Source organism: Patagioenas fasciata, chromosome 2 (genome assembly GCF_037038585.1).
Source record: "Patagioenas fasciata isolate bPatFas1 chromosome 2, bPatFas1.hap1, whole genome shotgun sequence".
Classification (NCBI taxonomy): domain Eukaryota; kingdom Metazoa; phylum Chordata; class Aves; order Columbiformes; family Columbidae; genus Patagioenas; species Patagioenas fasciata.
Window position 1 is genome coordinate 75,890,233 of NC_092521.1, and position 23,843 is coordinate 75,914,075.

The 23,843-nt window shown below is 37.1% G+C and overlaps 1 protein-coding gene across 3 annotated transcripts in view; it reads left to right on the forward strand.

The window, feature by feature from the left end:
- The window catches only part of ADCY2 (adenylate cyclase 2), a 224,471-nt gene that overhangs the window by 138,199 nt on the left and 62,429 nt on the right, over positions 1 to 23,843 (forward strand). For all 3 annotated transcript variants that reach the window (XM_071804444.1, XM_071804445.1, XM_065832081.2), the window contains 8 exons: positions 4,824 to 4,972; positions 6,179 to 6,290; positions 7,334 to 7,461; positions 13,590 to 13,748; positions 14,126 to 14,258; positions 14,590 to 14,766; positions 16,091 to 16,134; positions 19,136 to 19,216. In XM_071804444.1, the coding sequence (XP_071660545.1) occupies positions 4,824 to 4,972; positions 6,179 to 6,290; positions 7,334 to 7,461; positions 13,590 to 13,748; positions 14,126 to 14,258; positions 14,590 to 14,766; positions 16,091 to 16,134; positions 19,136 to 19,216 (983 nt within the window). The remainder of the gene's footprint in view (positions 1 to 4,823; positions 4,973 to 6,178; positions 6,291 to 7,333; positions 7,462 to 13,589; positions 13,749 to 14,125; positions 14,259 to 14,589; positions 14,767 to 16,090; positions 16,135 to 19,135; positions 19,217 to 23,843) is intronic.

A 23,843-nucleotide genomic window follows, 5' to 3' on the forward strand; every position in this document is an offset into this window, starting at 1 on the left:
GGCTAAAATTAAGGGGATAATAGTGCCTAATTGTTAAAAATAATCTCCCCTCCCAGTTAGAAGTCCAAGTTAGCTTTAAGGAAAAACAGTCTACAGCTGCTTATCCTCGTAGGTGTATTTAAGAGAATATACTTGAGATCTGGGTAAACAGTACCATAATTTGCAAAGCAAGTACCCTGTTGATCACCATTTCTGTCAGCCACGTGCCTGAGTCATCTTTGCATGATCAGGAATCCTAAGACTTCTTTCTTGTAGGTTATTTCTTGATACATTTCAAGGGGAGCTGAAAATTTTATTTTATCCATGTTTATTTGTAAATTTCACTGTTAAGGTGCATGTGTGTATAGGCTAATGGATTCTAGAGCTCTTAATGCTGACTTATTGACCTGATTTGTCAAACTTGCTAAATAGTTGATTAGATATATGCCACAGCAATCTGAAAACAAAACCTACCACAGAAAAGTAGAATTCATTATTCAGTGCCCTAAATGACATTGTAAGGGACAAAAATATCCCTATATAGGATTACAGAGACTAAAATGTCCATCTGTCACTTAATTGATCTGCATATATGTAGTTTTTCTGGAGGCTTCTTCAGTACCAGAAGCTCAACAAGGAAGCTAGACATCTCTTCCAGTAAGACCAAAATCTGGATCTGCATTTCCCTCCATAGACAAAGTGGGAGGGGTGAGGGGGAAGAAGGAGAGAAAAAAAGGGAGACTTGCCCCCTGTAGGAATTCAGTATCAGATTCTGTGAATTGCCTCAAAGGACCGTTTTTTTTTTTCCATTGAGAGTAAGGCACTAAACTAATTTTAATGTAGTGAGCCCTACCAGAATACTTTTGTTTCTCCATGATGACGTTCTGTTGTCTATATTACTCAAATGATCAGACTAGATGGAGGAATATTTGGCCTTTAGATCTATAAATTATTTGAATTATTTATGCTTTGGTAAAGAAAAGACTTGATAGTCATGTAGTCTTGTACAAATGAGTGAATCACAATTGGTAGTTTACATAACAAAACAGGAATGAGCAGATAAATAAAGCATTATTGCCTCAGGCCCAGAAGACTTTGATTTGTGAAATCTGCACTTAAGAAAATGTACTGTACCAAGCATTTCAAGGTATTTTGCTTGCTTACTGCATAGCAACAGCGTGACCTCCACTGTGCAAGATACTGCAAATGCAATTGCCATCTTGCAAAAACCGGCTCAATGCTATGATCTTTAACTGAGATATGCTAACTTACCCATCTAAACAAACATCCAGAGTTTATCAAGCTTTAAGGGGAGTAATGAGTAACTGGATATGACTGCTAAAGTCATCTGTAGAAATCAGGAAAACTTCTGACAAGGAAATCAACGTGGATATGAGAGTTTGAGAGAGCAGGAACTCGGGTCAGAATTTGACAGACATCACTGAAAATCCTCAGAGAATCCAAGGAGGATGACTACTTGCTAGCCCTATACTGGGATCCGAATGGACAAGTTCTGAGAAGAAATGAGTGCTTAAACTACAGTATTGAAAGACACTATAATATTGTATTCAGTGTGGATTGTGTGCTCTGTCTTTTAGCCCCAGGACATAAAGGTCTCAGCTACAAGTGAGGGGAAAGCACAGCCCCAGAGAACAGTCAGGACAGTCAGGAAACAGTCTGGTGTGCCTGTGCATGAATCACACATACTGGTTGTGAGGTCATGTTGGTGACATTCAATGAAGGACATTTCTCAGGTGATTTTTGTTATTTCCACAGCACAGCAGTTTCTCTTTTACCAGAAGCAGGTACTGTTATTTTTAGTCTGAAGACTTTTAAATGCTGCAACTTGACCTGCATTCAGAATTACTTTGGCTTTTTTTTTTAAGGAGTGTTTTTGGAGAGTTGCTTCTCTGCCTACTACAAACAGACAAGTGTTTTGTCTCAAAGCCAATGCCTTGTATGTCAGTTCATCTAGGTTTTGATGTGTAGATTTGATGTCTTTTTGAGAGAATAGTACAGAATATATTCTCAAATAAAAAGCCACCATAAGCAGCAGTCTTGATTTACTTTCTTCCTGACACTTCCCCAGTCTGCAGAAATTTCAGTGCACATCATCAGGCACTACAATCTGATTAGTAATTGATTTTGTTCCTTCCACTATGTTCTTTTTAGCCACCAGAGATGACAAAACATGAAGGAAGAGGTATTCTTAAATGCTTTGTGTTTCTTAGGATCTTTAGCAGAAGAAAAGGGAACAATGCATTAGTCACCATCTTGTATTTAGCTGACATGACCAGCAGAGCCATGGTGTTCATAAATAGCATTTAAGACTCTGCTTCTTTCACAGTTGTCTTTTAGTGAAATAAACTAAAATTAACAATCTGCATGAAATGTAATATGTGACTTGATGACACATTATCACACAAGTGGTCGCTTTGGGATTGAAAGGTGAGCACTCCCAGCCTGTGAGATGGAGAGGGTGGCTGAGGCATTTAGGTGGATCTGGGCACAGGAGGATGTTTGTCAGTGTGCTTCACCAGTTGCGGTTCTCTAAAGCCGCCTCTGTAACCTTCTCTTCTGCACAGTGGAAATGGACGATGGAAAACATTTGGAGGTAGGTTCTGGTGTGGTAAACAGCTTTACCAGGGTGTTTAGGCAGAATGGAATAGTGGTCTGACCTGTCGACAAAAAGCACCTACAAAATGAGGACATTCTCTTTTCCCTTTCTTCTTACGGTTTTTTAGCTTGTAGTTGACTTCATGCTGCTTCCTGTGAAAACTTTTTCTATTCCTTTTTCTGCTGCTTTCTTGAAAACTTTTGTTCCTTTCTCTTTGACCTTTGCCCAGTATCTCTGGGTTTCTGGGAGCACAGCGATGTAAAATTGGAGCTAAGAGCACTCACCTCTTTGTTATCTATTTAATGATAATTTTTTTAAAAAAGTTGACCGGTCTGTACGTCACAGAACAGCGACTTTCTGTTGGTTAAAGAGCAACTTGCAAGAGTAAGCTTTCATTATAAAAAAAAAATCCATTGGTTTTGCAGGCATTCTTTGTAAATTGGCAAAATACCTCCACCAAGGGTGAGTGGACTACATTAGAAATGAAAGTATGTCGTCCTCTTGGATGTGTACTTGCTAAAATGCCTAAACATACTAAATTAATCTTATATTTAAGAAATAAAGCCACATTAACATTTTGGGGAAAAGTCAGTTGTATATATTCTTCTCAGTTACAATGTGTCAAATCTGAGATCCTAGCAGTAGGAAAACAATACATATTTTTTGTTCTTGCCTTCTTTAGTCAGGCTAGAGACAGGTGTGCTTTGCCTTGAACATGTGCTTCACAACTTGTCTTACTGTTTATGTTGTATGCCTTTGTATGCAAAATAAAGAGCAGTCCATGCATATGTGAATCAAAATTATCTTTAGATCTCACCAAAGTGAAAAAAAAAAAAAGGAAAGAAAAAAGAAAAAATGAGAATTAGTAGTTCAATATTACTTAGCAACAAAGCAAGATTCTGTCTTGATTCACTGAAATAGAGTTTTTTTACAAAGTGTGCAGGATCAGTTTCACAGGGCCACATGCAAGTTAATGTTATACCTACAGGTAGACAAATGCTGTGAGGAATGGGAAATCTTCGTGATATATGACAGAGATAGGTAGCTGAGTTAGCTGCAAGTATCAGAGGGTCCACAGTGTGTTATTACCATGCTCTGCTCAAGGTCATTAGAGCTCAACAGAAAAATTATCCCAGGCAGAGCACTGGATTAATAGTTACACTCCTGGTACCTTCACGAACAGAAAAGCAAACTCTGCAAATACATACATTGTGAAGCAAAGAAAATGCATCACTGTAACACCTGCAGACCATGCACATTGTGAGGTTGTCATCTTTTCTGGCATAGCTGTTTCTATCTCTGACTCCATTGTGGGCTTTTACAGTTGTCTTCCCCCTCCACTCTGGTTCAGGGTTCTGGGTTTTGTGCTCAGCCAGGATTATTGTCTCTGCTCTGTCTACAAGAAAATTCCTGATTTGAGGTGGAGTGTGATCAAAGCAGGAAGGGGTTTTTTGCAGAGTTCTAGCTATTCTTTTGTAGATTCAGTTTTCCAGAGAACTAGGAACAAAATGAAAAGCTGTCACAGGTGAAATTGCAAAATTAAAATGTACTGATGTAAAAGAGCTTCACAAGGAGAAGACCATGATTATAATACGAACAAAAGGTAAGGAAAAATATATAGGGTTTTAAAAAAATTCCATTTCCTTTTAGGTTAATATTTTCAAAAAACTTCAGTTTGTCAAATGCCATATTAAAGTAATGGGAGGGTACATATCAAAACAGTCTGCAGAAGTCCAACATTTTCAATATATTCTGTGTCTTGATTTTATCTTTTCATTTGCAGTCCCACAATGGCTAAAACTATCGCTAAACATTTAAAATACATTTAAAAATGATTCAACCTATTCTTGCCTGAATTAGACTGCATTTCCCTGAAATCCTCTGAACAATCCTTGCAGTTCTTGCTTTATTTGCTAATCTGTATTTCCTGCATTGTACTCAGATATTGAATAGATTACTGTATGCAACTTTTTCAGATGTTAAATTTAGCTTAAGCTTTCTCTAATATACACAAAACCTTGAGGAAGTTAGATGTTAGTTGGACGTGTATGTATATCTTTATCAAGTTCTTTAAGGAACGCATTAATTTTGGAGGTCATACCAAGCAAATGCCTGAGTGCGAGTCTTATTGAAATGTCCTAGGGAATAGACTGTAGTGTGTGCCTTGCTTCCATGCTAATTTTTTTTCTCCTTAAAGAAATTGTGGACATTTCATTTCAAATTTTAGGAGCGTCTTCTACTTTCTTTACTGCCTGCTCACATTGCCATGGAAATGAAAGCAGAGATCATTCAGAGGTTGCAAGGTCCCAAGGCAGGCCAGCTGGAAAACACCAACAACTTCCACAATCTCTATGTCAAAAGGCACACCAATGTCAGGTATTGTACTGTAATAAAATGTATCAACAACATTCAGAAAAATTTTGAAAAGAAAGTATTAAGAGAGCAATTAAGAAAAAATTGTTTTAATGTGTTTTTAACAACTTACTGTTTAGTATCCATTAATTTCATCAAATGCTAACAATTCCATGTTTAGAAGAGCAATAAAAGTGATAAACATTTGTTTAGAAAAAGCCATGCATTAACAGACTTTCTTCATAATGTCTGAATTTTTCAGGTTCAAGTACCAAAACCTGCTTTCATGTATACTTGTCAAAATTGTAATTCATGCCAGTTATATTATTCTGAATTTGTAATTTTCTAAACTGGAGCAATTTCTTGGGTTTTATGTAATGTAAGTAGAAGCAGCTGTATCATGTATTTGCACAGTACCTGAGATAAAATATTCTGCTGACAAATCTAATTATTTATTAATTATAAATTTCTTGAACTTTGAAAAATAATTCATAATTTTTTCAAAATATTCTTTCATCTCTTCAAGTTGCTTTGCCTGCTTTTCTGATTGAACAAGTTAATTTGAATGACATTTTTAGAAATTATTATTTTAAAACAAGTATTGTAGGACTTTTGAGGAAGTTCATTTTCACTTGCAAACACAAATACTTTTTCCTTAGCCTGATTCTATCAGTTGGTCGAGTTGTCATGATGAATAGAAACATAGTGTATGGCTTGAATATCTTAGCAACTGAACTTGAATTTAATAGTGTGAGTAACAATTGAACAAATACTTCCATGCTGCATATCACTGGCAGGTACATCCAGATAGAAAATACCTACAACGATAAAAAGTTATTAAACAATTTCTGACAATAAACATGTTTACTGAAATAATTCCCATTATTGCCAATTTGTTAGTAGAAAAAATATTTATATTTTTGAATACACTGTAACAAATATAGGTGTAGCATGCCTATAATTACCTATAAATGTAGATATACCTGACAAGGTAATACCTGTGAAGGTAATACCTATAAAGGTAAATATAGGTGTATATTAACTATAAAGGTAATGCTTACAAAGATCAATGTAGGTTTACTTATAAGTTATATTTATTGCCCTACATTTAGCAGTGGCTGTTTTGGGTGTGGGCATACTTCTGTGAAGTCCAGAATACTTGTTTTCAGGTTTTACTGTTGACTGATAAATCTGAGTTCTGCAGAAGGCAACTGTTCGTTCCTATTGTAGCATCTTGTACGCTGATATCGTGGGATTCACTCGTCTGGCCAGTGACTGCTCACCAGGGGAACTGGTGCACATGCTAAATGAACTGTTTGGCAAGTTTGATCAGATTGCAAAGGTGGGTTTCTACTGGGCTGCTACTGTGAATTTAAATAAGTAAGTCATCTTTAAAATACTGTTTCTCCTTGAGGATTCTTCTGCCTCCAGGCAGCATTTTTGAGGCTTTGGCAAGAAGATTAGACTTGAAATATGTGAAGAAAAAAAATCTGGCTCTGGTCTGAGTGCAACAGTGTGTTTCTGCCAGTGTAAAAATCTGTGAAAAACAAGGTAGCTCCTTGTAATTGGACCAATAGAGACAGTTTATGGACCCCGATAAAGCTTAATGGCAGATGAACAGCTTTTAAAATAGATTTTTTTACAATAACAAGGATTAAGAAACTCAAGATAGAAAACTGATGCAGTCAGTTTTGCAATCTACGAAAAAGCCTTTAAGAGACTGGAGGACAACAGAGGCAATACTGATTGAAACAATTGTAATTACTGACAACAGTCTCTTGATTACTCAATAAAAGACTCAAATACAGTCACATTTAGATGTCATTTTTATCAAAATTACATCAAACTTCATGCTGTGTGCAACGGTGAAATAGAAACACTAAAACAAATACAAATTTTCTGTGTTTTCTATTAGTTCAAAAACTATTGTCCAGTATTGGTTAAAAAAACCCAAAACTTTAGATTGCCTTAGAGTACAAAAGACAGAAATAAGATTATGATTGCTTGTTTCATGAAATATTGCATAGTACCTCTTCAAAGATGTGAATGTGGAATTTTGATTCCATATTTCAAATAAAAATACTTTATTTGGATTGAGTACATGATACTTGGGCTCATTTCTTTAATCTAAGGTGTGAGCAACACTGGATGTTTTGAAGTGAACTTACTTCCTAGTTTTGCCCATTAAGGACCATAACAGATGGAGGAATCATTTGAACAGAACTCTGACAGCACTTCTTTTTTAGCAAGCAAAATCCTTCTCTGCTGAAATAACCTCAAGTAGAATGATGTTGCTAATCTCATTTAAGTCAGTCTTTGTAACATTAATCTTCTTTTATGTAATTTAAGTTGAAAGTGACGGTCTCACCTTGCTTTTTCTTCCAGGAAAATGAATGTATGAGAATTAAAATCCTAGGTGACTGCTATTACTGTGTTTCTGGACTGCCTATTTCTCTTCAAAATCATGCCAAGAATTGTGTGAAAATGGGACTGGACATGTGTGAAGCCATTAAGTAAGTGCTGAACTTTTTGGTAAACATTAAACAATAAAAATTCTGCCTCTTTTCTGTCTGTAGCTACTGGTTGAAACTTTCAGACCTGCAATAGTTGGTGTGTTTCACTACAAGGTTGAGCATGGTAATCTTAATCTCAGACTCAGCAAATAAATGTTTTAAGATGTTGGCTTTTTCCAGTCTATCTCATCACTGCATCATAAAGATGATTAAGGACCTGGAGCATTGCTCAATTGAGAAAAAGCTGAGAGAGTTGGGACTGTTCAACCTGGAAAAGAGAAAGCTGACAGGGAAAAATCTCGTCAATGCATTTAAATACCTGAAGGGAGAGTGAAAAGAAAATTGAGCCAGTCTCTGTGGTGGTGCCCAGTGACAGGACACCAATGATAGGTGCAAACTCAAACACAGGAGGTTCCCTCTGAACATCAGGAAACACTTTTTCACTGTGAGGGTGACTGAGCACTGGCACAGGCTGTCCAGAGAGATTGTGGAGTTACCAGCCTTGGTGTTACTCAGAATCCAACTGGTATGGCCCTAGACAACCTGCTGGCCCTGTTTTGAGCAGGAGTTGGACTAGACAATCTCCAGATATCCCTTCTGACCTCAACTATTCTGTGAATCTGTGATTATGAGGTGAGTATTCCAACAGATATCACTTAGGTCTTGGAAACTTTGCTTTTTGCTAAGTCAAGATGCTGCCACCCACCTGTTAGTCAAATGGCTCTGTGAGAGGCCGGAGCTCCTGGCTCCTGCTGAGTTTGGAGTTCAGTGGTGGTCAGGAGCAGCTGCTCCTGCACAGTTAAGATGCCTCAAGCCCTGATACTGAGCCTGTCTACCAAAGACATTTCTAACGCATTAGAGATTACAAGGCTGAGAGGCCTACTTCCCAATATTGTTAAATAATTAAATAAATATGCCTGTCTTACTAGACCCCAGATTTAGGTTTAGTTTCAACTTTTCTGTAATTAATTTTTTAGGTTAGGACTTTCTGAAAAGTTTTGCAAGTCAACACATTAAGGCATTATTGAGAATTCTGTGCTTAGCAGCAGTATTTTGGATTTTTGAGTTACTGTATTTGTCCCTTATTTCTTTCCCATAATCATTGTGCTTGTGCTGTCTTTGAAGCAGAAAACTGAACAAGGTATTTGAGAATCCTGATGGAATTGCTTTTGAAACAGCAGTTGTAACTTACTTCAAGTAACTCGCGTAATAACAGGAGGCTTGATATGATTCTGAAGGAGGAAAAAGATGGTTGTATCTGATAGGTTAATACTTGCAGGCATCTAAGGATACAACTGTGGGCATACTTGAGGAATTCTCTAGTTTATTACTGAAGAGTAGATTGGGAACAGATTATAGGCGACTTGAGCAGTTCTGAAGATGATGGGACTTCAAAGAAGTCTTGCGAAAGGGCAGCTTTACTCTGTCTCATCTCTTCACCTGACTGCCGTCTGAACTCTCAGTGCAGAATAGAAGTAACTCTTCTCTAAGCTACCTGCCCTGAATGAGTTCTGCCACCAGAGCTGGACCTAATTCAGTATGAGGGTATTTAAACCTAGTTTGGATGTCTTCACATAATGCTGAAGGATCTTAAACCTGCCTATCGAGAAACTTCAGCTCAGTATTGTAGTTCATTTGTTAAGCAGTGATCTGATTCTGTTCGCTTATTTAGAAAACATTTCGTAAGAAAAGGTCAATTAAAAAAACTTCCACCTCTTTTTTTTTTTTTTAACCAAAGTCAAATAATTCATCATCTGTAATTCATACCTGAAGTTCTTTTTAGCTTTTAAGAGTTAAAATACTGTAAATGGTTACTTATAGCAGTTATTAATGGGACAAGTATCTTTTCCATAGAAAAGCTAAGTTTCCTTTGAGTAAAATTACATGCATCAAGGTGAGCTACATTTTTCAAAAATATATATCATGTGAAGGTCTGCATATTTGGTAGTCACCTGTGTGATTTTTTATTATTTTTTAATAGGAATTTGGTTTTAAACCTTGGTATGCTCTTCTGCAAGTTTCAGTTCCAAGTTTGATGTTTTTGCCCAAATCACATTTAACACTGTCCAGGTAGCAAAGTAAGAAATTACCTCAGTCTTGTGAGGTGTATGTGTGCTGTGCACCTTATAATGAAATGGATAGTTACGTTGAACAGTCACATTTCTCAGTGATTAACTAAACAGGCATACAAAAGTGGTTCCTCAAATCCTTAAATAGTACCCTCATATGTGTGTAACAATTGTCTTAAGAGCATTTTGCCTTTCACTTGCCTGGTCTTGTGATTCAATCCTGGATAAATAGTGTATGGGTATGCTGATTAACACAAATTTGCTTCTTTTCCTTTTGAAGTATTCATGGAAAAGGTGTAATATTTGTGGAAACTAGGATTTTGATCTCCTTGCTTTAGGGTTCTTTAGTAGAACTAAACTCAGTGAAGGAATCAGGTTGCTGCATTTTCTAAAATGTTTTTGCTTCATCCAGATATGGTTATACCTTACAATGTGTCCAAATAAATCTATTTTTTAAATGGTTCTTAGAGTACTTCTCCTTGCCAAGCATTAAAATCTACAGATTTGGTTATTTCCTCAGTTGCTTTCACTGGATGCTTTCTCTTTTTCATTTAGATATACTAGCACATGACTATCATCAAACCAACTGCTTCTCTAGCAGATCAGGAACTAAAGCTGAGATCCCTTTGGTAGAGCAGTAGGTGAAACAATGTCCCCACTCCCCACCTTGGTTGGCTTAAAAATGTTGAGTTTTTTCCACAACCTTTCAGTGAGAATGAGAGCTTTCTGGTTGACATTTCTAAAGATCTGTGCGCTGTGTGATAAATGTGAGTTAAAAGCATTTGAATAGAGTTCCTGGTTGACCTGTTGCTTTTTTACTTAAGAGAAAAAAGTACAGAAGGTCACAGGCTGGTGGAAAAACAATACTAAGCTCAAGCCATAAATTGCCCTTCATGAAGAACTGAAAGTCTAATTTTACACATCACATTGCAATGCTTTACTTGAGGTTGGAGAGCAGTCTGTAGTTCCTCATACTTCAGAATTTCTCGAAGTTCTTTGAAATAACTTTCTTCTCAAGCTGCTATGAAGTATGTTCGTTGTTAATGATGGATGATAAGGTCATCCTTGATAAGAGCAGCCTTATAGACTAGAAAATTATCTTCTAATTGTGCAGCACATTCTGATCTGACTTCCTGTAGTCAGAATCCACAGCACTTCTGTAGACAGATGCCTGATTGTCACAACCTGTTTACATCTCTGTAAGAAGTGAGAAACCTGTACCCTGTGTTTTCAAATGCTTTCAAAGTATTATGTCAAGTGTTGCAGCCTGGAAGTGAATAAAAAATGCTGATCATTAATCAGCTCCATATTTTCTTGTGCAGTTGCTTCATCTTTTTGTGGAAGCATCTCCTTGAAATACTTCTGTGGCCTATATAACTATAAGTAGTAATACTTTCGCTTTTGGACGTGTGTCACTCAATATAAGTTTGACTCGCTCTGTCTAAACGATCTTTTTTGTCAGATACGAGTTTTTATTATACTCAGTCACTGAGGTGCAAACTGACCCTTCAGTGCATAAGGTATTGGAATAAAGCAGTTTGCTGTTTAAATTAATGGTTCTGTATCGATTTTACCGCCTGAATATGGTTTCAGTTCCATTTCTCTTTGAAGAAAAAAGGGGGAATTCTACCAAATTGCCAGGAGACCTGTAGTACAAAGCCTCATTCAGTATTGTTTCCTAATGATGTGTAGCTGCATTTTGAGCAATTGAGCCTCACTATGGATTGTTTCCATTTAAACATGCTACACATTACACACAATCACAGAATCACAGAATGTTAGGGATTGGAGGGAAATTTTTAGGGTACTGAATGCTCAAGGCAAACTGAATGTGTCAAAGTGAGTAAGACAGGTCTAGGTGAGTCTTAGATACATTAGTCCAGAATAACCAATGAATAAAGCTCAAGTAAACAGAGTAGATGCTTTCCTTATGACCTGAACTCTTGCTTGCATGGAGTAAAGTTTCTACAACTACCTGCAAGCTAGCCATACCTGTGAAAAACATAGAATCCTTATAAACTCTAAATCCAGGCTGCAGTAGGAAAAATGCAGTCTTGATGAGTATTTTGACTGCCCAGCCAGGATGGGCACACACACTGTGGTGTACTGAGGGAAACTGGGGAGACTGTGGGAGCAGGAAATGAAATAATAGTGGGAAGTTTCAGATATGCTTGGATAGGCAAGACAAGTATCCTGTGGGGATGTGAGCAACTATGTTCTTAGACACATTCAGTGCCTGCATCATCCGTGTTCAGGGAACACAGGAGAGGAGTACTAAACCCTAATTAGGTCCAGAGTAACACTTCTAATTTAAAATCTTCTGTGGTTTCTTTCATTTGTGAGACGGAAGAGAAGATTCACTTCTGGCACATATTCTACTTGCTCTCCTCTTAACTCCTGAGAGCTTATTATAAAGCAGTATTTATGGCTTGCTCTGCAGAATATGGCAGGGCAGCCTTTCAACAAGCACTTCTAGAGGATAAATGTTCCTCTTCCACTTTGCCCAGTTTTGTAAAACACTTTTATTTTCCAAATTATTAAGCTTGTGTCATATTCCTTGTGCAGAGCAAAGTGGTGTTTGTCATTTGCCAGCTGCTTACAAAGACCATTTGGAAGCAGTTCATTTTCAAGTGTGTCAGCTACATAAGAGCAGTGTAAAATGCCAAAGTAAAAGGACATACCAATGAACACTTGATAGAGACTGAAGGAATTAAAAAACTTCTCTGTTCTTTTTACTAACTTCAAAACACAGTTTAACAAATTACTTTCAGTCATGCTTCTGTTATTTTCATTTCATTAAACGTAGGATTTAGCATGTCAAATTGAGCCTGTTAAGCTCTATGTCCCCAGGACAGTTTAATTCTGTAATCCAGAAGGTACAGAGCTGATCATTCTCATCATTGAGACTGAAGATTTTGCTAGAATTATGAACCTGACTCACAGACAGGAGCCATTTAGATTTATTATTTTCTGTAGTTGTTCCTTCCATTAACATCCTGAATTCCTCCAAGAAAAATATATGTACATGTTCCTTATTACTGGTTAGGTTTTGGTCCACACGAATTGGGGCTTGCATACGTATGTCTAGTTAAGTTATGATCTTCCCATCTTTTAGAACTGTGTAAGCCTGTAGACATCTGAATTCATTTTATAACTCATTACATATGTCATTAGGTACACATATGACATATGTCTGAAAACGTTCTGGTTGTTTGACTTTAGTCACCCACCTCTGATTCAGAAGAGCCTCTTCTGGAAAGATTAATGCCTATTGTATGCATAGGGCTTTTCTGAGATTTGGGTTGGGCTGAACAGATACTTCAACTCTGGCTTAAGTCACTGGAAAGGTCAAAGGTTTAGATGTGGTCTGGACAGTGAGGAGGGTGGCCTCTCATTCTTTGTATAATGATCTAGTAGGTACAGCACTCACCCACCACGTGGAAGGCTGTTGAGCTTGTTTTCTCCACAGCTTGAATGGCACTGAGCCCAGAACCCTAAAAAGTGTACGAGCCACTGGCCTGTAGAATATCCTGAGGTGCTGTGCTTTTTGTCCTTCTGCTCAGAGCAGAACCATTTGCAAGCAGGCATGCAAGAGTGATGGGACCTGACAGAAGCCAGATATGTGAAGATCTCAAACATAGATAATAAGCTTTTCAGATAGAAGGAGATGCAACTAGCTCCAGACCTCCAAAATAAGTTTGTTGGACTGTTGCTGCATTTAAAGCCATATCAAAGGGTGCCCACAGAACAAAAAGAATCCCTAGGTTCTACCGTGACACTGAACATTTCCACTTCTTAGTTCAGCCCTCCCAAATAATTTCAGACAAGTAAAAAATGGGAACTCATAAATGGACTAGAGGAGTAATATTTACTGCAAAGTTGCAAATATAGATAATGGGAAAGGTAATACATGAAAATAGTCTTGGCATAAAAAGAATGGCGACAATGTTAAAGAGAAATAAATGTTATCACTGTTATTACTGATAATTTGACTGGTAAATTAAAAGAAAACAAAAGCCCCGTTAAGTATACCAACACAGGTTTTCTTCTCAACTACAGGAAAGTGAGAGATGCAACTGGAGTTGATATCAACATGCGCGTAGGAGTGCACTCTGGGAACGTGCTTTGTGGCGTTATTGGGCTGCAGAAGTGGCAGTACGATGTGTGGTCGCATGATGTTACTCTGGCAAACCACATGGAAGCTGGAGGAGTCCCAGGGTAAGAGGCTTCTCTGTTAACCTTTGGACATGTGGATTTATGTATCATGGAGAAATGCATAGCTGCCATGTCTTCAGCCATCTGCCTTCATGGAGAAGCCTAAATTAATTCTTAGTGCTGTCTTTAGAAAAAAAAAAAACAAACCAAAACAGGGGCACTCAGTATTTCCTGTGATTTAAGGAGCATTTTTTTTTGTGAATGGAAAACTTTAGATTTATGTCCATTAGAACTTCTAAGAGTGAGACTAGAGGGTATGTAATTGAAGTGATCAGTGTATGAAAAGTGTATCCAAAAGCTAGTAAAAAGGTTGATCAGGTTCAAATTATGCTTTTGATCGGTATTTGTGATTCTGTCATTCTTTTAAAATATGATTTCAGCCGTGTTCACATCACCTCAGTCACCTTGGCACATTTGAATGGAGCTTACAAAGTGGAAGATGGGGATGGAGATGTGAGGGACCCATATCTGAAAGAGCATAATGTTAAGACTTACTTTGTAATCAATCCTAAGGTTAGTAGTACTTTTATTTTGTGGCCAGTCACAGTTATTTTTGAGCAGGAGCACTAATCTCTTTATTGAATAATTCACTACCATAAGGTATTGATCAGAGTTATTACTGATGCCTACAAATACATAATGTTACCATTGCAAATATTTCCCGCTCTTCAGAAATAAGTCTCTGATATTTCCCAGCAATATAATTAAAAATTGCAGGTTCTTAGCATCTCTCCATTTTTAAGTTCCTAAGCACACAGATATGCGGTACCAGCTGACACATTACTGCTTCAAAAGGTTTGTGAACACCAAGGCTGATATCACCATTTTTTCCTCTATCAACCAGGGAGAGAAGCGAAGCCCTCAGCACCACATTAGACCTCGACATACTCTTGATGGAGCCAAAATGAGAGCTTCTGTCCGCATGACCCGGTACCTGGAATCTTGGGGAGCAGCCAAGCCATTTGCACATTTGCACCACAGGGACAGCATGACCACTGAAAACGGCAAGATTAGCACAACAGTAGGGGCCTACTTATGTCATTTCATACAATTTATCAATATTTGAAAGGAAAAAGGTGCTCACTGCTAAATACCTGGTTATTTCTGACAGAATGATAGACACATATTTGTACATAAAGCTAGTGAAGGTGCTGGGAGCTTTTCCATTTGCATATGATCCTTGGATTAGACTCTAAGGAGCCATGTCTTGCTGTAAGTTTATCTCGAAATTATAAGGAGTCAAACGTACTCACTAAAACACGCTTTGACCCTCTGAGCCTGAGCCCCAGGCAGAGCACATGGAGTGGCTTCTGTTCACCTTGTGGAAAGACATTTTGAACATAAAGCCAGACTGCAACACCTTTGGGAAGGCACAGCTTTGATACAGAGACATTACCTGAGACTTATTGGCTATTTAGCCACATTGTCCATTTGGAACATGGTGAAACCAGGAGCAAAGGCTGTCAAGTTAGAATATCCCTGTGGTATCTGGAGTGGATATCATTGGAAGAGTTCTCTGGGTACCAAACCTATACTCATGTAACATTTAGCTTTTGAAGTTGTATTAACTAGTCATCTGCTATGGCTGATGCCCTGAGTTTCCCAATACTATAGTGCAATGTTACATCTCTTACACTGAACAGAAAAGATTTCTTTTTAATTTTGCTAACACTATTTTACTGCTGTCAGTTAGATGCTATCAGTCTGCAGCTTGTACTTTGCATTATCTTCTACTTCTGAAAAGTGAAAACATGAAGGGAAATTCTCATAGTTTTCAATATTGGCATTCATTTTGTTCCTGTTGTATATGTGAACATATGATTGAGGCACGTAGCCCATCTTGTTCAATAAATGCAGCGTATCAGAATGTGGATTGTGATGTGTTCGTTACAGAAAGTACCCAGCCATCACTATTCATCACAAAATAAATGTGGTTGTGATGGCTGTTGTTGCTTATCAATAAAAAATAATGACCATTGCCTGTATTTGGCTGCTCAAATCTGTTGTTTGAAAAACACTTAACACTGTTTTTTATCAAGCTGGCAGGACTTTGGGCAACGTTAAAACTGCTGACTTTGAAGCATTGACTTTCCAGTAGAGCAAAACATTCTTGGATTCAAACTGTTATATTAGTTATTTAGTGTTTATAATGATAGATCAGTTTGTCTCCAGGTCACTCCATCTTCCCTCTTGGCTCTATTTTTCTTTTAGACAGTTTTAATCTAATGCTAAAAGCATTTGTATTGGACACTTTTCTTCTTACTTTGTTTTCTGTACTATTTTTAAAGCAACTTAATTTTGTCAAAGCCTATTATAGTTCATAGGTATTTTCTTTTGTTTTTTAGGATGTTCCCATGGGGCAGTATCATTTTCAGCGTTGCAGAGAGAGGTAAAATTATTTTTAAAAATCACTTATTCATATAAATCCACATAAATACGTATACATTTATATGCATTCTTATATATATATATACATGTAAGGCATGCTTTCAAAATACTGAGGGCCATTTCTCACCCAGTCTTCTTACATAGAGAAGGCTGTTTAGCCTGGAGAAAAGGAGACTGAGGGGAGATCTTATCGCTGTATATAACTACCTGAAAGGAGGTTGTAGCATGGAGGGTGTTGGTCTCTTCTCCCAGGTGGCAAGTGATAGGACGAGAGGAAATGGCCTCAAGTTGTGCCAGGGGAGGTTTAGATTGGATATTAGGAAAAAATTCTTCACGGAAGGGGTTGTCAGGCATTGGAACAGGCTGCCCAGGGAAGTGGTGGAGTCATCGTCCCTGGAGGTGTTGAAGATGCATAGATGAGGTTCTTAGGGATGTGTTTTAGTGCCAGTGTTAGGTTAACAGTTGGGCTTGATCTGGAGGTTCTTTGAAAGAGACTTCAGAGACGTGTCACTTATGAATTGCGGATATACTTCCTGCTATCAAATAGCATTATTCTGAATTAGTATAAGTGTGTTGATGGGGTACTATTCATTTCTCCTAACAACCTAATTACTCTTGTCAGTGGGGAGAAAATTATAGACATGAAAACTGAGAGGAGGCACAGAGAGGTAAGAAAAGGAAAGACAGTAAGGGCTGTTAATAATTTGTGTTACAACCACTAATAATATGTACTAAAAGAGACATTTTATATTTTTTATTAATTGCTTTTAATTTGCATTGTGTTTTATTATTTCAAAGGCTGTAGCATGTTTGCAGCAGTAAACATTCAAAATGTATTTTGTAGTCTTCCACAAAGCTCCCGCTACATAAAATGTTTGCAAAATCAGAATAGCTTTGAGTTCTCGTTCTCCTGCTTGGTACTTCAATGACTAGGGCAAGATGGTGAAAAGTGGAAACAGGGTTCAACTGATCACTTCTTTAAAAACTCCCAGAATTTGTAAATCAAGGAAATAAAGATGTCTGTTTAAAAAACAAGCTTAGGACTGTCAGAAACCTGGATTGGCTAATTTTTATTTTAATGACATGATTACACTTGAGATAATGTATTTCTTTCAAAATTATAAATAACATCACCGATACTGTAAAATAACTTGAAAGAACCATTTAAAATTTGTATTTTTATTGTCTTTGGTTATGGAAACATGTCATCTTTCTGTTCCTTCCCCAACTCTCTGCTTGGTAAATCTCTTCTCAACAAATCACCGGTTACTGGAGAGCTATGTGATTACCTAAAATATAACTAAATTCCAGAAGATGAACAAGCTTTGACTGAATAGGCATGGTATTAATAAAAACAGTACCTGATTTTAAAACCGAGCATTTACATTTGGACGGTATGTCAAAAGGACTTCTATCAGACATATGGGAAAAAGATACACCAAAAAATACCACCATTGGACTGTGTATTTGCAAATAATGCAGTTCTTTACAATTCTGAGATGTTCTTGCTTTTGTGTTTCCAAATTTCTCTCTAAAATAGATCCAAAGGGTACAAATGTTACCATGTGTCTTGATACCATCTTATGGAAGGAGTTTCTGGAAACCCTTGGTGGAGTGTGATGCCCATAGTGAAGCATATAAGTAGGATTCTAGATAAGCTGATTAGTCATTCCCACAGGAGAGAGCTGAAATGATAGTAAGCACCTTGAAAATCAGTATTTTATTAGAATATGAAAATGTGGGATTTGAAGCCTGACTGTAGGGCTTCTGTTTGTGGCAGTGTTAGCTCTTATCTAGTTACATGATAGTTTATGTTGTTAGGGATCTGCCAAGAGAATTAAGTGTGATTAGATCGTGTCTCTCCTCATCTGTCTAGTTATTTCTTCTAGGCAGATTATTTTGTGTGTGAAAAATAAAGTGTAAATACTTTCTTACCTAAATTCTATTGCATTGAATAGACATGAAATCAGTTCGGTTGTTTAAAGTTCGTGTAAATACACTAATATAATCTCTGAATGAATTTGAATTCTGCAACAGGTTATCAGTTTTGGGGAAATAACCCACAACCATGATGTCGAAGAAAATCCATTGTTACCTTTGGCAGGGTTCAATTTGTAGGTTAAGAAAATTTTGACAAGGAAATAGTAAATTTTCAGATCTGACTGTTGACTTCTTACAAAACACTGTCATTAAGTTACCTTGAATTTAAGTTTTCAAGAGGCAGAGACATAATCTGGCAATATTTGAAATACTGCATTTTCAAGGAGAGTGCAACTGCAGAAAGGACTGGTGATGTTTGCAATGACACATGTTAGCAAAGACAAACCCATTCTGATGATCCTCTGTTGAGTTCATGCTGAGCCAAATGAAAAGATCCTTTCTTTTTTCCATTGCAGTTGTGTTAAAAGTTGTAAATAAAGAAATGTGACATATATTTGAAACTAATTTCAGACTTAATCTCAGTTTTCTGATCAAAAATAATCAAATATTTCCAAGAAAAGAGTTAGCAGGCTTTCAGTAGATAATACTTACTATGCCTCAGTGCACTAGCACATTATTGCTCATCATACAATTCTGACATGGATTTTTAAAAATAACTACAAGAAACAGGAATGCTTTATGAATTTCAGCATATTGCCTTTCTTTTTCATGAATACATAAAACTACGGAAGACCTTCCTTCAACCAGAATCTCTTGAACTTTCATGGTGTTTTTATTTGTTTGTTTGTTTTTATCGAATGTCCTCTTGTGTTTCTTTTCTAAGTACTCCCTAATAGCCAAACTCTAGGTTTGTGTGTGTGTGTGTCAGACTCTGTAGCTTATGCTGTTTTTGTTATAAGGCTCAGCGTGCCTGAAGCCTATAGCTGCTATTGAATCATAAGTGGTAAAGAATTGTTATTATCCTCACAAGTTTATGCCAACTATCACCTCAATGTTTAAAGTTAATGTTTATTAACAATGTAATGATTTTCCAAAGTAACTTCCCGCATTTTTTGTTCCAGAACAAAATCACAGAAAAGGAGGTTTGAGGAGGAACTGAATGAGAGGATGATCCAGGCCATCGATGGAATCAATGCTCAAAAGTATGCTTTTATCTTCTGTTGTCTCCTTCCTCCAATTTTGATGTAAAACTGCAACAGAGGGTAGTGTTTACTCTTTCACTTTCTCACAGGTACCCAGCAGTCTGAAAACAGTAAAGGTATCACTAATACTGGCATAGGAAGCTCTGCACATTGTGAAGTATAGTAACATTTACAGCTATACAGGATAAGACACTGCCTGTGAATCATGGTGTGACAGAGATTTTGGCTTGTCTTGATCTTTGTGGGAGAGGGATTTTTGCTCTGTAACTGTTCATGTCTGTACATTCATAGCTGTAACTCTATCAGAATTATCTTATCTGAGAGGAGAGAAGTAAGACACAAGTAATAGCTGGCTTGGGAATCAGAATGATGTAAAAATTGATGCTTCACAATTTTCACAGAAACATCTCCTCAAAATTAGAAACTTTCCTTAAAATCATAGTTTATTATCTCTTTCTTTCAACTGATTGTTTGATTCTTAGAGAAGGCTAAGCTGGATGGCTTATTGAAATTATTGGGGGAGGCAATGTGTATGTATTTTTTCTGTGTCCTAGCAAGAGCTGGAGGCACTATTGATGTTCTCCGTTTGCTGGTGAATAGATAAGACTGAGTGAAAAATCAATACAAGTCCAAAGTAAGCATTCAGGTTTCTTACATTTATCTGATGAAGTAAGGGAATTACCCTTCAAAAATGTGGACAGTAATTGTGATAAATTACATGTTTCCCCCCTACTTCTGTTACTCAGAATCTTAATCAGATGAGTATTGCACCTAATTATTACAATGTTCATATGTCACATTTGGTTTTTTTTGCATCTAATAGTCCTATTAAAAGGTATTTGGCTTTAGGAAAATATTTTTTCAGTTATTATTTATAGAAAAGATTGTTGATAGTTATAGGTCATACAAAGAATACAGTAAAAGAGGGTAGGTCATGATAGGCAAGGCCTTTTGATGATACTAGACTTGCCTAAAACATCTATATAACTTTGAGGAGTTTTTATATGTCTTCAAGTTTACTGCTCTGATAAGTGGATTGTAAAAATGATGGTTTGATGTCAAAAGGAAAGCATCTGTGTAAATACATGGAAGTATTGGTACGATAATACCGCATGTTGCTTAATTCAGAGAATCCCTGTACTATCTTATAAGTGCATAAAATTCAGAGAAGCTTGGGGATAAAAACGTTGTGTAATAAAAAAAGGTTTCTGAAAAAGTTTCAGTGCATTTTTTGACTTACAGGGGGACTTGCAGAAAGGTGAGAAATGATCATGTGTATCAGAGAGGCTGAACGCCACCTTCCAAAACTAGATTCTGTATTGGTTTGCTGAATGAGTTACTTAATATTATTCAACTGGGTACCTGAGAATAAGTTGTCAAAAGTGCAGATTCCCCAAATGGCAAGTTAATTCAACAAGGTTTTAACTATGTGGATGGTCACTCAGAAAAAAGAGATTAAAGATTTCCTACATTTAGGACACAAAGCTAATCACCTTTTTGTTTTTCTTATAATTGTGTGTGGGGTTTGTGCCTCAGTTTTTTGGCCCTAAAATGAAAATAACACTATCAAATAATCCAATGGAGTGGTTGTGAAGCTAAGTCTTTTCCTTTTGTGAATCAAGAAGAAAACTTTTAAGAAAATACATGAGAAAAGTGGTATTTCTAAATGTTTTTAAGTGTAGTTTGGATTGTACAGAGATTAGGACTATGACTGAATGAAGAAAATTAAAAAAAAAAACACTTGCATATAAAATGTAATATCAAAATTAGCATTCTTTTAGCCTTTTTAATTAGGAAATTGCATTAAAATAATTCAAAAATGAACATTCATTGTACAGAGCTGTTGTTTCTTCCACCCTGTGCTCAGTACAGTCTGACTTTTTCATCCACATCATGGTTCTTTGCCATGTGTTATTCTGTGAAAAAAGTAACTGGTTGCAAGCAAACAGTCATAATATGTGGGTCTTTATCATTACATGCCCAGGTGTTTAACAGCCTGTAACTGGAAAATAAAGGAATGTAGAGTCTTGATCTTCTTAGGCCAAGACAAAGCTGTAGTCCAATTGAATCACTGTTTTTACACAGTATGAAATAGTGTGGTACATAGTGAAATGGCACCTCAGGTTTTTAAAGTGGTGCAGCATTTTCTCTGGCCTCCCTCCCTCACTGCTTTCCTGCTGGTTCGCAAACTCGCTGTCTTTCCACAAAACTGCAAAGTGCCACAGTAACACCCTCAGGGTTTCTGGGATCAATTCTGTCTTCTGGAATGCAAATGAAATCGTGGCATCTAAAAAGCACCTCCCTAGCCTTATAGTCTGACTCAGAATAGGTTTAGTTGGCAGTGCTCCTTGCAAAGTTGCATGAGGAAAGTTATGATCTGTTTATTCATTATTATTTGGTTAGAGCACTGCATTAAAAGATACGTAAAACACAGATTTAAAAGAGCAAGTGAGGAACAGAGAGCTTCTGTCTCTCAGCTGAGTGCCTTAGCCATTAGGGTGTAACATCATACATTCTCTACATATTTCTTTTGCCCGTACCTTTAACAGAGTGTTTTTAGAATCATAGAAATATTTTGGTTGGAAAAGACCTTTAAGATCATCGAGTCCAACCATTAACCTAGCACTGCCAAGTCCTCCACTAAACTATGCCCACAAGCATCTCATCTATGCATCTTTTAAACAGCTCCAGGGATGGGGACTCAAACACATCCTTGGACAGCCTGTTCAAATACTTGACAACCCTTTCAGTGAAGATTTTCCTAATATCCAATCTGAACCTTCTCTGGTGCAACTTGAGACCATTTGCTCTAGTCCTATCACTTGCTACTTGGGAAAAGAGACCAAAGCCCTCCATGCTACAGCCTCCTTTCATGTAGTTGTACAGAGTGATAAGGTCTCCCCTCAGCCTCCTTTTCTCCAGGCTAAACAGCCCCAGTTCCCTCAGCTGCTCCTCACAAGACTTGTGCTCCAGACCCCTCACCAGCTTCTTTTCCCTTCTCTACACTCTCTCCAGCACCTCAATGTCTTTCCTATAGTGAGGGGTTAAAACACTCATCCTGCACAGGAGGGGGATGAGTAGCCCCAACTATTCCACCCTTAACCTTGGTGGTTACGGGCCTTTTGTAGCACATGTCATGGATAGACAGCAATCTACTAACTAAATGCATACCTACAGAGGGACCTAAATTGAAGTTATTTGCTCTTTGATAAATAGGTTACTGTGTTAATGAGACACACTCTCTTTCCTCTCTTTTGTCTTTAAGTCATGACGGCTGCTATGTTCTGTGTATAATTCCTTGCTGTACATTGTCAGTCAGTACAAGCCCTATCAAACCACACACCTCTGTGGATACAGGCACAATTCACTGTCTGTGTTGTTCCTTGGATTGCAAAAGAATTTAAACAGAAATTAGGTACCTAGCTTCCCAGGAGGCATATCCCCACGTACTTGCAGATACTTTGCTAATTTTTAGGCTCATCAGGGAGTCAGTCTGTAGGCAGAATTTTTCAGTCCTTCTCTCCGTGCCAAATATATGTGATTTTGTGCTCCTTCTTTTGTACTTACTCTCTACTTCCATTTGTCTGTGTTATCCTGTTTCCCTCATCTCAGGCCCCTCAGCACCTGCTATCTAAAACCAGTATAGTTTTTTCTCAGCTTTAAAGTAGAACTAAAAGCTCCTGAAAACATGAGGTTGTAATGTGAAGTGTGAGGTGGCGTTTGCTGTAAATGGCACTACTGACTTCACATGTGATCAAGTGTATACAGACCAAATTAGGCCTTTGGGAGTAGATCTATAAACAGAAATTTTTAGCTGTGTAGTAATGGTAATTAAATCAATCCACCCATCAGATACCATAAGGAAAAAAGAGAAATTAGTTATCAACTCAGAGAAGAGGGTTACTTTTTGTTTGATTTTTATAACTAAATGGAAGAAAACTTGCACTTAATTTTCACAGTTCACCAAAAAAGTTCCACAAACTGAATATATGTATTTTTGCATTAAGCATACCTAGAACTGATTATGTTTCCAGCCTCTTTTTATAATGAAATATTGCACAGGAACAAGGACAGTCTCCCAGGCAAGGAAACAAATATTTTAAATTTCACAAATCAGTTAATAGCTTACACTCCACTCTGTTCACTCCTGTTCTCCCAGGACCTTAATTCAGGACATATTCCACTGTGATTCATTGCTACTACTTATTTGCATTTGCAGCCTGTCAGTTCAGACATTCCCTTTTATTTGGAAGGCAGTAGCTACAGTACTAACTTAAAGCCTAATTTAAAGTTATTGCTGGGAAGCTTGAAAAAACATCTCAAGCCCTGCTATTATTGTTCAAGCTCAAGTACTTCATGTTCACAGAAGCAATCTGCTTAAATATTTTTTCAAATTTGTCAAATCCCCTTGCAAGCAACCTAACACTCTTGAAATGTAAATATTCTGTTTCTTTTCAAGTGTCCATTAAAATAAATATACACTTTCATATTAGAGCATTTCATTTTGTAAAAGTTATGTCAAGCTTTTGTCAAGATTCATTTCTTTTAAAATAGATTTGTCATTTCAGTGCAAGTACTTAATCTGGTTTGTATTGCTCATCTTTAAGCAGGGAATAATTTTTTATAA